General features: G+C 38.9%; 1 protein-coding gene across 8 annotated transcripts in view; it reads right to left on the minus strand.

Annotated features, from left to right (window-relative positions):
• The window catches only part of KIAA1328 (KIAA1328 ortholog), a 400177-nt gene that overhangs the window by 54852 nt on the left and 331259 nt on the right, over positions 1 to 14066 (minus strand). For all 8 annotated transcript variants that reach the window (XM_017873982.1, XM_017873981.1, XM_017873984.1 and 5 more), the window contains one exon: positions 8788 to 8969. In XM_017873982.1, coding sequence (XP_017729471.1) covers positions 8788 to 8969 — 182 coding nt within the window. The remainder of the gene's footprint in view (positions 1 to 8787; positions 8970 to 14066) is intronic.

Here is a 14066-nt window from a genome sequence, read left to right on the forward strand (position 1 = left end):
TAAATAAATAAATAAATAAATATAAAAATAAAAATGCTGGTAAGAATATTACTAGGCTGATTGATTTCATATATAAATGTGTATTTTAAATACATGTAATATATGTGAATGCATTTACATAAACATGCACATATATTTTCACATGCACAGATGGAATTGATTATAATGGATCATGTTCTATTTAGATATAACTGGGTATATTTCATGGTAATTTTTTTTCTTAGAGCTCAATGTTTAAGAAAACTCTGTTTCTAGGCCCTTTGTTTTATTTTATATTTTTTAAACAGCTGAGCCATATTATCTATTCAGTTTAAACAAAACCAGTATAATCCATTCCCAGCTCAAGAAAGCAAGCCCTGGCAGCACTGCCACCCAGATACATCACCAATATCCATCCCCAGTCACAATTCCTTCTCGCCTCCGGGGACCCCAACTATTCTAATAATTATTTCCTTTCTATGCTTTATAGTTCTACCATTTATGTGTTTGGTTAAATATGTCATTTAGCTTTGTTGCTTTTGAACTTTATAAAAATAGAAACGTATTATATATATTATTTTTGAGACTTCTTTTGCTTAAATTGTTTGCAAAATTTACCTATGCTGATAATTTTTATGTACTGCAGTTTTGTTGTTTTATTTGCTAAGTACTATTCCATTGTATGCATTTGTGACTTTTTATCCATTCTGCTATTGAGGGACATTTGGAGTATTTCTGGTTTGGGGCTATTATGAAGAATGCTGTTGTGGCAGATACTGTCAGTTATCCACCAAAATGTACTCCTTCCTTCTTCCTAGGTACACAGCTAGATTATATTCCCCAGTCCTCCTTGTAATTATGTGTGGTCAGGTGGAAAGCCAGTGGGTATTATATGTGCTACTTCTGTTGTGTCCTATAACAACTTTTCATGTGTACTCTTCCAATACCTCTCCTTGTCCTTGGTGACCTACTATAGCAGAGTCAACAATTTCCTATACAGTTGGGCAGATATCATGAAAGAATGTTGGACTGTCACATGCTTTTTCTGTGTAAACTGAGATGATCATGAGGTTATTCCTTCATTCTATTAATGTGTATTACGTTCATTGATTTTTGTATGTTGAACTGCCTTTGTATTCCTGGGCTAAATCTCACTTAGTTATGATTTATAATCCTTTTAATATGCTGTATTTGGCTTGTTAGTATTTTGTTAACTATATTTTCATCCATATTCATAAAGAATATTGGTCTATAGTTTGCTTTTCTTGTGACATCTGTCTCTGGCTTTGATATCAGGGTAATGCTGGCCTCTTGAGGGGGGCAGGGAAGTGCAGGGAGGAAAAGGGCAGGGTTCCTGGTGAGGGTTCCACCATTGGGCCTGTGCCCATGGACCAAGGTGAGGACAAGCACTCCTGATTGGCACCCAAATGTTGCATTTTCCAAGACCACTCTGGCCTGCCACCCCCACATCCTGTGCCCATAAAAACCCCAAGACCCTAGTGGGAAGGGACAGAAGCTGGTGGATGTCAAGAGGAACACACCGGCAGAAGAGCACACAAGCAGCTGGACGTCGAGAGGAGCGTAAGAACATACCAACAGGCATCAGGCAGATACCACTGGCAGGCCACTGACTGGTGGAACGATGTAGACAGCAAGGGGAATTTGGCCAGAGCGGTTGGAAGAGAGTCCAGATGCTAAGCAGCCCAACTCCAGGGTAAAACTACCTTCCCACTCCATCCCCCTTCTGACTCCCCATCCATCTGCTGAGAGCTACTCCTATCACTAAACAAAACCTTGCATTCATTCTCCAAGCCCACATGTGATCCAGTTTTTCCCGTACACTAAGGCAAGAACCTGGGAAACAGAAAGCCCTCTGTCCTTGCGACAGGTAAAGGGTCTGATTGAGCTGGTTAACACAAGCCACCTATAGACGGCAAAACTAAAAAAGCACACGGCAGCATAAGCCCACTGGGGCTTCAGGAGCTGTAGACATTCACCCCCAGATGCTGCCATGGGGTGGGAGCCCCACAACCTGCCCGTCTGCATGCTCCCCCTAGAGGTTTGGGCAGCAGGGCACTGAAGAAGCGAGCCACTCCCCCGTTACAAACCCTGCGAGGGGGATAGGGGAACTTTTCCTGTTTCATTAGGATGTATTCCTTCCTCTTACATTTTTTAGAAGAGTCTGAGAAGAATCTGTGTTAATTGTTTAAATGTTTGGTAAATTCATCAGTGAAGCCATCTGGTCATGGGTTTGTTTTGTTGGGAGGTTTTGATTACTGATTCAATCTTTTTACTTGTTATATAGGTCTATTCAGATCTTCTATTTATTCTAGATTATCTAACTTTTTGGTGTGTCTATTGTTTGCCTCATTGTTACTTTTTTAAACCCCAGGCGCCAGTGGTGTGTTCATCTGATTTTCAGTGTTTTCAAGGAATGTCCTATATGTAGCCACTCTCTGCCCAGAGAAAGTTTAGTCAAACAAAACAAAGGCAGGCTCCAGGTCTCAGCCCTTTAGGGAATCCACAGACAGGTTAAAACAGAGAAACAATCCCTTGAGAACAGGGTCTGCTGTGCTTCTCCAGAGGGCAGATACTAACACCTGGAACTCAGGCTGCCATCTTTTAGACTGCTGCCATGCTGGGAAGAGGGGAGGGCAGGGGCACCCAATCTTTTGGCTTCCCTAGTACACACTGAGAGAACTGTCTTGGACTACACATAAAATACACTAATGATAGCTGATGAGCTTTAAAAAATTGCAAAAAATAAAATCTCATAATGTTTCAGGAAAGTTTACAAATTTGTGTTGGGCCGCATTCAGAGTTGTCCTGGGCCACATATGGCCCACGGGTTGCGGGTTGGGCAAGCTTGGGGTAGGGCAAGACTAAGTTAACTCTAGAAGAGTCCTCCTACAATGCTTCAGTAGCTTCTCTCCTAAGAATTGGTTTTGTTTCTGTAAATCTTTCACTATCCTCCAGAGTTCTAATAAGGTAGATTCTGACAGTGTTTGCAAGATTTTTCAGTGTTTCTTGGGAGAGATGAAGCCCTGAAGGTACCTACCACACCATTTCCACTGATGTCTTCCTGATGCATGTATGACACTAGCGTAACTCTGATACCCAAAGCTGACAAGGTCACTACCAAAAAAAAAAAAAATTACCACCCCAATATCTCCCAATCAGTGTAATCATTAAACTACCTTCTGAGAAGAAAAAAACATAACATGATCATAAGCACAGAAAAAAAATTTGATGAAATTCAACACCCCTTTATGATAAAGACTTTCAGCAAACTAGGAGGAAACTTTCACAGCCCGATAAAGAGCATTTTCAAAAAGCCTCCAGCTGCCCTGGCGTGGTGGCTACCTGAGGTCAGGAGTTTGAGACCAGCCTGACCAACATGGTGAAACCCTGTTGCTACTAAAAATACAAAAAATTATCCGGGCGTGGTGGTGGGCGCCTGTGGTCCCAGCTACTCGGGAGCCTGAGGCAGAATCGCTTGAACCCGGGAGGCGGAGGTTGTGGTGAGCCGAGATTGTGCCATTGCACTCCAGCCTAGGCAACAAGAGCAAAGACTCTTGTCACAAAAAAAAAAAAAAAAAAAAAAAAAAAAAAAAAATTAGCCGGGTGTGGTAGTGCACACCTGTAATCCAAGCCACTCAGGAGGCTGAGGCAGAAGAACTGCTTGAACCCAGGAGGTGGAGGTTGCAGTGAACCGATATAGTGCCATTGCATTCCAGCCTGGGCAACTAGGGCAAGACTGCTTCTCAAAAAAAAAAAAAAAAAGCCCCCAGCTAAAATCATATTTAATGGTGAAAGACTATCTTTTCCCTACAAGGTTGGGAACAAGGCATGGAAGTCTACTTTTTTCATTGTATTCTATATTGTAATAAAACCCCTAAATGGTCTGATTAGATAAGAAAAAGAAAGAAAAGGCACAAAAATTGGAAAGAAAGTGGTTATGGACTTAGTTGTGCCTTCCCTAAGTAATCTGAAGTCCTAAAGTCCAGGACACCTCAGAATATGACTATATTTGGAGATAAGACCTTTAAAGAGGTAGTTAAGTTGAATGAGGTCATAGGGGTGGGTCTGAGAGTGGCTGGAAGCGGAAGCGTTTCCTGGGATGCACACACAGAAAAGGCCACGTGAGGACACAGTGAGAAGGCAGCCATCAGCAACCCAAGAGGAAAGGCCTCAGGAGGATTGACTAGAAAAGAGGATGAGGATTTATTGAAAATGGAAATGTACTATATCTTAATTGGGGTAGTGGTTACACGGGTATATATAATTTTCAAAATTTATCACACTATACATTTTTTTAAAGCCTCTACAATTTAGCGTATATAAATTAAACTTCAATTAGAATACAAGACAATAGAACCCCCTCCCCCCATATTTTCTTGACTCCTAAGGCAGCACTTTTTTTTTTTTTTAAGACAAGAGTCTTGCTCTGTCACCCAGGCTGGAGTGCAGTGGAGTGATCTCGGCTCACTGAAACCTCTGCCTCATGGGCTCAAGCAATTCTTCTGCCTCAGCCTCCTGAGTAGCTGGGACTACAGGTACACACCATCACACCTGGCTAATTTTTTCTATTTTTAGTAGAGATGGGATTTCACCATGTTGGCCAGGCTGCTCTCGAATTCCTGACCTCAGGTGATCCTCCTGCCTCAGCCTCCCAAAGTGCTGGGATTACAGGCATGACCCACCACACCAGACCAGTACTATTTTTAAGAGCCCACTCTACTGATTTCTCTTTAACATTACCAATTGATCACCATAAGAACTTTGAAGAGAAAAGCATATATTTTGCTTAAATCAATATATCACTGCAGGTACTGAGGTGAAAAAGTCTACCTGAGTCACAGAATAAGGGCATTGAAAGAAAAATCAATATATACAATGTTATGTTAATTCATTCAACAAATGTATAATGAGTACCTACCACACCACAAGTTACGCAGTGTTGTAGGAGATGGGGATACAACAGTGAACATATGGAACTTATATTCTGAGGGAGAAGATACAAAACATATATAATAAATAAGTAAACCACATAGTGTTTTGAGAAATTTCTTTCCATTTTAGAGAATGGGAAATGTAGACCCTCTGGTTTAGGTGATAATATTTCATATATATCAACATCAACTTTTAATACTAGTCTCCTACATTTGAATTCCTTTTTTTAGTGGACTGGCCAGGAAAATTTATTCTACATATCTGGGTTTATTCATAGCCCTCTATGATGCTTGCATTCTATGTGCTGTTGATAAAGACATCAACTTTTGGCGTATCTTCAGCTGAGATTTCTGGGTATCAGAAGTAGTATCTTAAGGTACCTTTATGGTTGAACAAAGAATAATGATCATGATTGTAATAATAAAAGAAACATGAGAAATGCTCCTTAGAGGCAAGATAGAAATGATTTCTGTACTTTGGACACTCTAATTGTTCATTTCTTTAAGCATGTCACCTACTTTAATCCACCTGGGGTTATGAAGAGTACTCACATCATTTTAAGCACAGGCTCACTTATAGGAACAACTAGGAGCTTCTGAGATTATTCTTTACTTCAGCTGAGTCTAGAATAATCATCGTCCAATGGGAAAAAAAAAAAGTGTTTGGGAGTTACTAGGGGATCTCAACCAGTGGCAGCTGCTATATAAAATCATATAACCTAAGAAAACCCCAAAGGCAAAATGAAGGGCACAATCTATACCATCAGGTAAATCCAAATTATCCTAGGTTCAGCCTCTGCCAACATTTTAAGGGAATTTAAGAGTTTCACGAAGGAGGAATGAAAAGGAGGAAGGGAGCGGCCAAAGTCAGGTTTTACAGCCTGACTTAGGAAGGAGCAGTGCCAAGCTCAGAAGTTTAACATTTTAGTTCTGGAAATTACGCGCTCAGTGGCTTCACAGCCTCTGCTAGCCCATCACCATAACAAGAAAAAAATGCCCTCAGCTTTGAGGGTTCTGATAAAAGGGAATATCGATGATTGCTCAGGAAAGGGAAGTTCTAGGCACGCTGGTGGAAAATGTTTTGAGGCTGCAAGGGAGGAAAAAAGAGGAATGAAGATCGGGTGTTTCCAGATTTATGCCTTTTAAAAGTTCTTTATTCAAGTTTAGATTTTCCCAAGTATTATCTCCCTGTTTGACATTGCTCAATAAAAGCAACTAAAACTGATGAATGAACAAGTTTATATATCTTAAGTGTAATTTTGACAATACTGTACATATCTTTGCTATCATAAGGTTGTTTCTTGAGACAATAGTCTTTTTTTTTTTTTTTTTTCACGTGTTTAGCATCATAAAGCTGGCAGAATGGTGAGGAGGATAGGAGAGGTAAGGGAGTAAGAGACTGGTAATAAAGATTAATGGTCCTGTAGTAAATGTCCTATGTAGTACTTAATGAGTAAAGGATAACAGCAGAAGAAACAAAAGATATAAGACAGAAGAAAAGTGTATTAAAAAATTCACACACACTAAAAAGGGTAAAGCAATTAAGAAGGTGCTAAACCAAGCAGTGTAACTTAGGTGATTAGTGCTAGGTCATCGGCCTTATGATAAACAGGGTTTCCAAGTCTACTGCGCATCCATGGAAAGTTTATATCTCCCATTTGGTTGGGTGCCACAGCAAATGCCAATGTAATAACTTTGCCCTGTACTATAATCTGCATACACTAGCTGTGCAATGGGCAGAATGGCTCAAAGGGGGGCAACTTTAGCCTCTTTAATGGTCATGCAGATCATAATTTTGCTAACAGCTCCATATTAGAATAAAAGAGAAGGAAAATACAAGACGGTCTTCTTTATGAGTAGAAAAGAGTCAGTAGTTTCTGTTGTGAATGCCTTAAAATAAAAACTCTTAAAAAGATTGAAAAAGTTTCTATTCTTTTTTTTTTATTTTTTTTTTTTTTACTTGCAACACTACAACCTTCCACTCCCACAAAAAAAAAGGGGAAAAAAACCTAATGGAAGAAAAAATAAAACCATGAGTGAAAACTGTTCCTGAAAACTTTGCAGAATTGTAACAGCTTTCTCTTGGTTAAATTGATTGGTATAGCAACATTATAAAATGACTATTAGGATTCATTGTGCACAACAGAAAGTGCTGAAATGTCAGCAGACTATACAGCGAAAAGTAATGGGTTCTGAACCCCTGTTAGTCAAAAATGATTTTGTTTCAAATTAGAAATTGATTTTTTTTTGGACACAAGCCCTTTTCAGGCTTCTGGCTTCTGTAGCTAGGCCCAGGGGAGATTAACCTCCACCACAGCAAGGGCTGGCCTGATGATATCTTTCTCAAAGTGCCTTTTCAATTGCTGCTTTCTACTGTTGCTGTGGTCTTAACCAATAACACAAGTTATTTGTTCTTTTGCTATTACACTATATTTTTTATCATTTTGCCATTTTATCTTAGTGCTGCCACACAACACAAATTTGAAGACAAGTTAACCGAAGACTGTGTTAAGCTTTGCAGTGTAACCACCACACCAGTTGTGACTAGTTCTTCGCTCTCCAAAGTGCAATGACTAAGAACAGAGGAAGCTGAGGTAAGGGTTTTCCATTTCTGAAGGACTGCTAACAGAGAAAGTAAAGATTCTACCTCATAAAGTTTCTTCAATTTAAGTTTTATTTTGGAAGCAATGTCCAAAAGAAACTTCTAAGTTGTTCTAAAGCAATGGAAGTCTACAAAACTTTTCTTTGCCTTATGTCAAACAAAACGTACTTTTGCTTTTATTTCAAATTGTGGATAGTCCTCCCTCCCAAAATTTGAACGAATTATCATCTCTCAATTATGTGGAATAGAATTAAACAATTTCTAGATTAATCATAATCAAACCGAAAAAGCATGACAGAGCTAGTAGCAGATGAAAAAAGGCAGGGAGATATACAACTGCAAGATATCACAAAGCACTGCCCAATTTTCAAATAAATAAATGTAAGAGTGGCTACAGAGATTATGAAAAGTAGGTTGCATGACACCAGAGGTAGAAAGGTGCTGGCCCAGTAGAAAAACAGGTAAGTAAGAAGGAAATCAGGATTAATGGTTGTGAGAAGGGAAAAAAGACACCTAGGAAAGAAGTGTGAGCAAGAGTGGGCTCAGACGTCTTTTTGGGCCTTTGTTTCCTGTACATCTTTTCTGTACAATAAAGCTCAGACTTGCTCCATTCTTTTCCAAAGTCGATCCTGTAAGGATGCCAGGATAGATTAAGCCAAAAGCTTTTCCTGGAACTGGGAAACAAATAAATTTGCTTCACTCAACATTTAACATACTTATTGATAATTGATTTCTTTAAAATCTACCACATATAATAGGAAGTATTACTGACACTTAAAAAGACTGCTAGGCAAAATATGCTTTACACTTTTGAGATTTTGCTTTAGTCACAATATGGGGAGTTGTCCATGACCTCTCTTCCACCCTCCCCATGATTCTAGTCAACTGAGGATTAACTGTAGTTGTTAGCGTTTATGTTTCCAGGAGAGATTTATGTTCAGTATCTTACCCTTTTTACTCACTTGGAACATTATTTTAGTCTATGACCATACTTACTGCTGACTAATTCTTAACAGTTATTGCTTGCAAAAAGAGGGACAAGTTGGATACAGTTTTTCATTCCAGTATTCTAAGAAAAATGCAGATACAATTCACTAATCTAGTAAATGTGTTACCTGTGGCCTTGCAGGCACACTTCAGTGCGTAAACATTTGACTTTTGCTCAGCATTGTAGGAAATCTTCTGAAATTCACTGGCTAGCAACTACCTTCACCTACCAGCTTCTCATTTTGCCACTACAGTTGTTAAACTTACCTCTTTGGGGTCTATATGTATCTTTCTTTTGACATGACCACTGGGCATCATCTTTCATATGCGAATGAAACCCAACTGTCTTCTTCTCCTTCCTATTCTCTCCACTGTTTGGGGTGTCTTGGTACTTTTTAATGGATGATGATGTTCCAAGCAGCCAGCCATCGCAGTTTGACTTTAATAAACTGAAAGAACAACGATGAATGAACTGTTGAAGGCATAGAAAGGGACATAGAGCATACAGATATTTAAATTCAGTATGGGTTTAAATGCAATTCATTAAGAACTTTCTTTATCTTACTTTTTACTGAGGTGTAATTTAAATAATTTACTCAACATCTATTTTGTGTCCTGTCACAACAATTTTGGAAAAGAAATGGTCTTTATTCTCAAAAAGCTCACACTGGGAGTTGGGGAAATAAGATTCAAACTGATGAAACAGCTAATAAAGTCGCAGAGTATGACTAAGAACCAGGCTATCTATAGAAATAAAAAGTATGCTAAAATAAGACTTGCATATCTAAGATGTTTTCCAAGTACTAAAAATGAACACTAGGGATTAAAATATCACCAATGTGCCTCACACAAACGCATTTGTGTTTCTAATTTTCAATTGTTATCAGTATTTATTATGTACCCAGAGTATGTAAGAAGTAGTGTAACAGTGTATGTAGAAGAACTAGACTCCATACTTACATAATTTCATTGAAAGGTCAACAAGACAAATACACAATAGGTATTTTAATGAAAATGAACACATGCACATACTTTCTTCTCTATTAAACTGTGTTCCCACCATTAGCACATTTCCTCTTATATTTTCTTATTTTAGGGAGAAATATTCTAATGATGTGTTATCTCTCATTGTTCCCTCTTCATGTTTGTTCACAACAAACTCATGACACTTTGGTTTTGTCTTCCCCATGCCCATAAATAATGTGAAAATTAAAGAAAAAGACTTGGAAATGCATAGAGGCAGCTGCTGAAAACACAAGATTCTAAAATTACAATGTTTAAACTCCTCAAAAGCAGAGGGAATCTCCTGACAAGAATAAGCTGAATGGAGTGTTGCCAGGTCTATCACTTATTCCAGGTGACCTTTGACCAGTATTCAAATCACATAATCTTAAATAAATGTCTCTGGTTTATACTGATCAGAATTTTTAGCAGTGTTTGCTCATATCATAATTTATTAATAAAAACCAAGAAAGTAAATGGTTTTATGTTCAGAATTATATAAAGAAAATAAAATCATTAGTTATATGGCTTAGTAAAGTAGGCACAAGGAAACGTATAAGTGATACTCTCTCCTTTTTTTTTTTTTAATCAGAACACAGAGATCATTTTCCTCTGCAGACCAACCAGAAGATGTGTAACTTAGGGTTATATAAATTGCACTCATGGAACAGGAAAATACGGAAAATAAAAGTACCTTATTGTGAATGTTATATAAATTTATGTCAACCCAGAGGCCCCAAACCCAGGCAAATCCAATGACTACATCTCTGCTTGTTCTTGTAGAAAAATTAATGTGACCCCAACCATTGGCTTCCCCAAAATTGATTCATTCTCAGCTCAGTCGAACTCCCAATACTGACTGCCTTCTGCTTCTTTACAGCATTTTCACAGAAGCTTGCATTTTCACAGAAGCTTTTCTGTACCTTTATTCAAAATTCCATCTTGGTAATCCTCCATCTCAACTGGGAACTTGGCTTCTAATTTCCCTAAAATAAAGATGACTACATGAAAAATTTCTTCCTTCATTTGTATTTATTTCCATATTCACCCATCCTCTTCTAATGTCTCAAAAAAAATTTACCTTTTATTTGCACTCTTGATACCATCTTGACCCATCCCCTCTGTGACTACGGCCTGTCAATCATCTCTTTTTCTTATAATTTACAAACTCCTCCTCTAAACTGGATTCTTAGGGCTACAAACAAGAGATCTTCCATTAATACCCCGTGTCAGTGAGCGTGTGGGAACAAGAGCACTTTAATACCTATTGCAGGAACTGCAAATGGGTATCACCTTTTTGTGAGTGACTTGTCAACACAAAATGAAAATGCATCTCTCCTTCAACAGTTCTACTTTTATCCCACACTTGAGGCCAGGAATTTGAGATTGGACTGGGCATCACAGCAAGACCCCACCATTAAAGAAAAAAAAAATGTTTTAAATTAGCCAGGCATGGTGGCATGTGCCTATAGTTCCAGCTACTTGGGAAGCTGAGGCAGCAGGACAGCTTGAACACAGGAGTTTGAGCTTACAGTGAGCTATGATCATGTCACTGCACTCCAGTCTGCACTCTGTCTCAGAAAAAAAAAGGAATTTCTCCTACGGAATGACATGAACAACAGCATGAGGATATTTGTTCAAGGATAATCACTGGAGAATTATTTGTAATAGTGAAAAATTGAAAGCAAATATTCAATAAGAGAATGAATAAATTATGGTACATATTCATCATAAAGAACACTATTCAGCTATTAAAAAGAATGAGGTAATTCTTTTTTTGTTTGTTTTTTTTGAGATGGAGTCTCACCCTGTTGCCCACGCTCGAGTGCAGTGGCACGATCTTGGCTCACCACAACCTCCGCCTCCCAGGTCAAGCAATTCTCTTGCCTCAGCCTCCCGAGTAGCTGGGAATACAGGCGCACACTATCATGTTCGGCTAATTTTTGTATTTTTAGTAGGGATGGGGTTTCACTATGTTGGCCAGGCTGGTCTTGAACTCCTGACCTTGTGATCTGCCCGCTCGGCCTCCCAAAGTGCTGAGATTACAGGTGTGAGCCACCACGCCCGGCCCAGCCCTGGTTCCTGTTCTTAAAGAGATGTTAGTGGGGGAGATAGATGTGGAAACAATTTTTAATACCATATGCCAAATGCAGTAATTCAGGAATATGCTGGATGTTATGAGAGCGCAAGGGCTAGGCACCTAACTTTATTTGCATAACAGAAGGGAGATTCCTGAAATATTCAAACTTAACTTTGGAAGATAAGGAAAAACGTAAGAATGTTCTAGGTAAAAGAAAAGAGTATTAGCAAATATACCAACATATGAAACTTCAGCTCATATTTTGGGAAAGTTAAATAGCTAGGTATTGTCACAGCATTAAATTTTCAGTGTGTGATAGGGAGGAATGGAGATGAAGCAGGTGAGACAGTGCAGGTCAGATAATGAAAGGTTGTGTTTTCCATACTGAGGGGCTTGAACGCTATCTTGTGGCCAAGGTGGAGTCACTGAAAGGCTCTCAGGAGAAAAATGACATGATCCAACCTGAATTTATAAAAAATTATTCTGGCACCATTTAGAGAATGGGCTGCAGGAAACTGAATGAGGTAGAAGGCTGCTGAAACAGCTCTGGTGAGAGATGAAGGTTTCCAATAGAGAAGCAGTAGTAGGAACGGAAAGACATCGTTCAAGAAATATTTAGGATTTACAAAGGACAGAACTTGATGTAAAAGAGAGGGAGAGAAAAGTCAAGAACGACTGGCAGAATTTTGGGTTGATAAGCAATACAGAGGAAGATTGGGGAAGGGTGGGAAAAATTAAGTGCAGCTTGAGGTGCTTATGGAACATCTGAGAAGATATTTCAAGAAAGTAATTTGATCAGTTACTCCATGGCTTTTTGCTATTGGCTGAGTGAGTTTAGAGGTGGTAGGGTTGAGGGAAACAGAGTTGAGAAAGAATATGCTTCAATTTCAATTTCCTTGGTGTAGGAGGAGATACAGTCATTCTTGTGAGTAAAGTGGGTATTGAGAAGACAGGTGAAGGTTTGGAGTTTGTATTGAGGGAATTTGAAATAGAAATGAAAAGAAAAAGATTTTCCTGAAATGTTGAGGCCCTAACAGAAATAGAAATCATCCATTTATAGCAGGGCTCAGGTGCAGAGATTAAAAAGCAGAGAAAATGGTGTGAGAGCTCGAACTAGGGTTAGGATTTCACTGGGACAATGCAGCTGACTGGGGATCAAGGGAAATAAATATACTAAAGTAGTTTAGGTCAACCATTCGGTCCAGGAAGAAAGTGAGGCAACAGGGACTGAAAGACTGGCAGAAAAATGAAGGGAAATAAATAATTTAGCTATCCCTTTAAGGTAAAGCAAAAATAAAACAGCAACAACACCACAAATAAAAAACCCTTGGTATGGTATATGTGAGAAACATGAGAACATAAGCTAAAAAGGAAGAGGCTGGGATGACAGACTCAATGATTTTTCTGATGAAACCATAGTGGGTGATAGCAAACTCTGGGTGTGGCCATGGATGACGCTGCAGTGAATTGAGGAAGGCAAAAATTCTTTAGCTATGGCAATAGATAGATCAACCATATGCATATTGGGATCTCACAGAATGATGGTAGGAGTTATGGGGGAGAAAGTGACTTTAAGTGGGATGTCAAGGTCCTAGTGAGACAATGATGGAAAACAAAGGATGGAAAAGGATGGACTGCTGCAGTCAAACTAGACATATATTTAGATTCACATAAATAAAGAGATTTGCAAGAAAAATGCTGGCACTCCTCTCTCTGTTGTTTATCAAATGTGACAGAAAGAATGGCCTCTATTAGAAGTGGTGCTCTCAGAAAAGATGCTGATTTTAGGCAGTGATTCACAGCTTGGCAATACATTTAAACAATCTAGAGAATTTTTAATAGGAATGATGGACTGAGTCCCACCCACTTGTCAAAACTGAATTAATCAGTATAGGGTGGGACCTGGATATTGTTTGCTTTCCTCTCTCACTCTCCTTTCCTTTAAAAAAAGCTCTATAGGTGATTCCAATGTCCAGATAGGATTGAAAATTACTGAGTTATTGTGAAGAGTGGGAGAAAACATTCTTTTAGAAAAAGGCAGGATGAAAAGAGTGCATTTCCTATGAAACAGGGATTCTCTAAGGCACCAGCAGGAAATCCTTGGGGGACACCAGGAGGGAAAGGGGTGTTAGTGATGTGAGGAAAACTAGGGGAGGAAAGGTAGACATTTAAGGGAATGAGAGTATAAGAAAAAATAGCACATGAAATACTCAAATTTTGGCATGAGTTTTTTTTTTTTTTTAAGAAAAAGAACAAGTCCTTGATTTAGAAGACCATAAAATCTAGGTTGGAGAAACAGATAGATACCTATTAATTCCTCTGTTAATTTCCAATGGCCTGATTCAGGTGCTGGCCATATCATACCTAAACAATTGCTATATTGTCCAGTTTCGGAACCAGCCCTGGAACCAGCCATTTCTTTGAAAAGGTCTGGTACCTTGTATTGGGTGGGGGGGGGGGGGGG

This window comes from Rhinopithecus bieti, unplaced genomic scaffold (genome assembly GCF_001698545.2).
Source record: "Rhinopithecus bieti isolate Rb0 unplaced genomic scaffold, ASM169854v2 scaffold_5260, whole genome shotgun sequence".
Classification (NCBI taxonomy): Eukaryota; Metazoa; Chordata; class Mammalia; order Primates; family Cercopithecidae; genus Rhinopithecus; species Rhinopithecus bieti.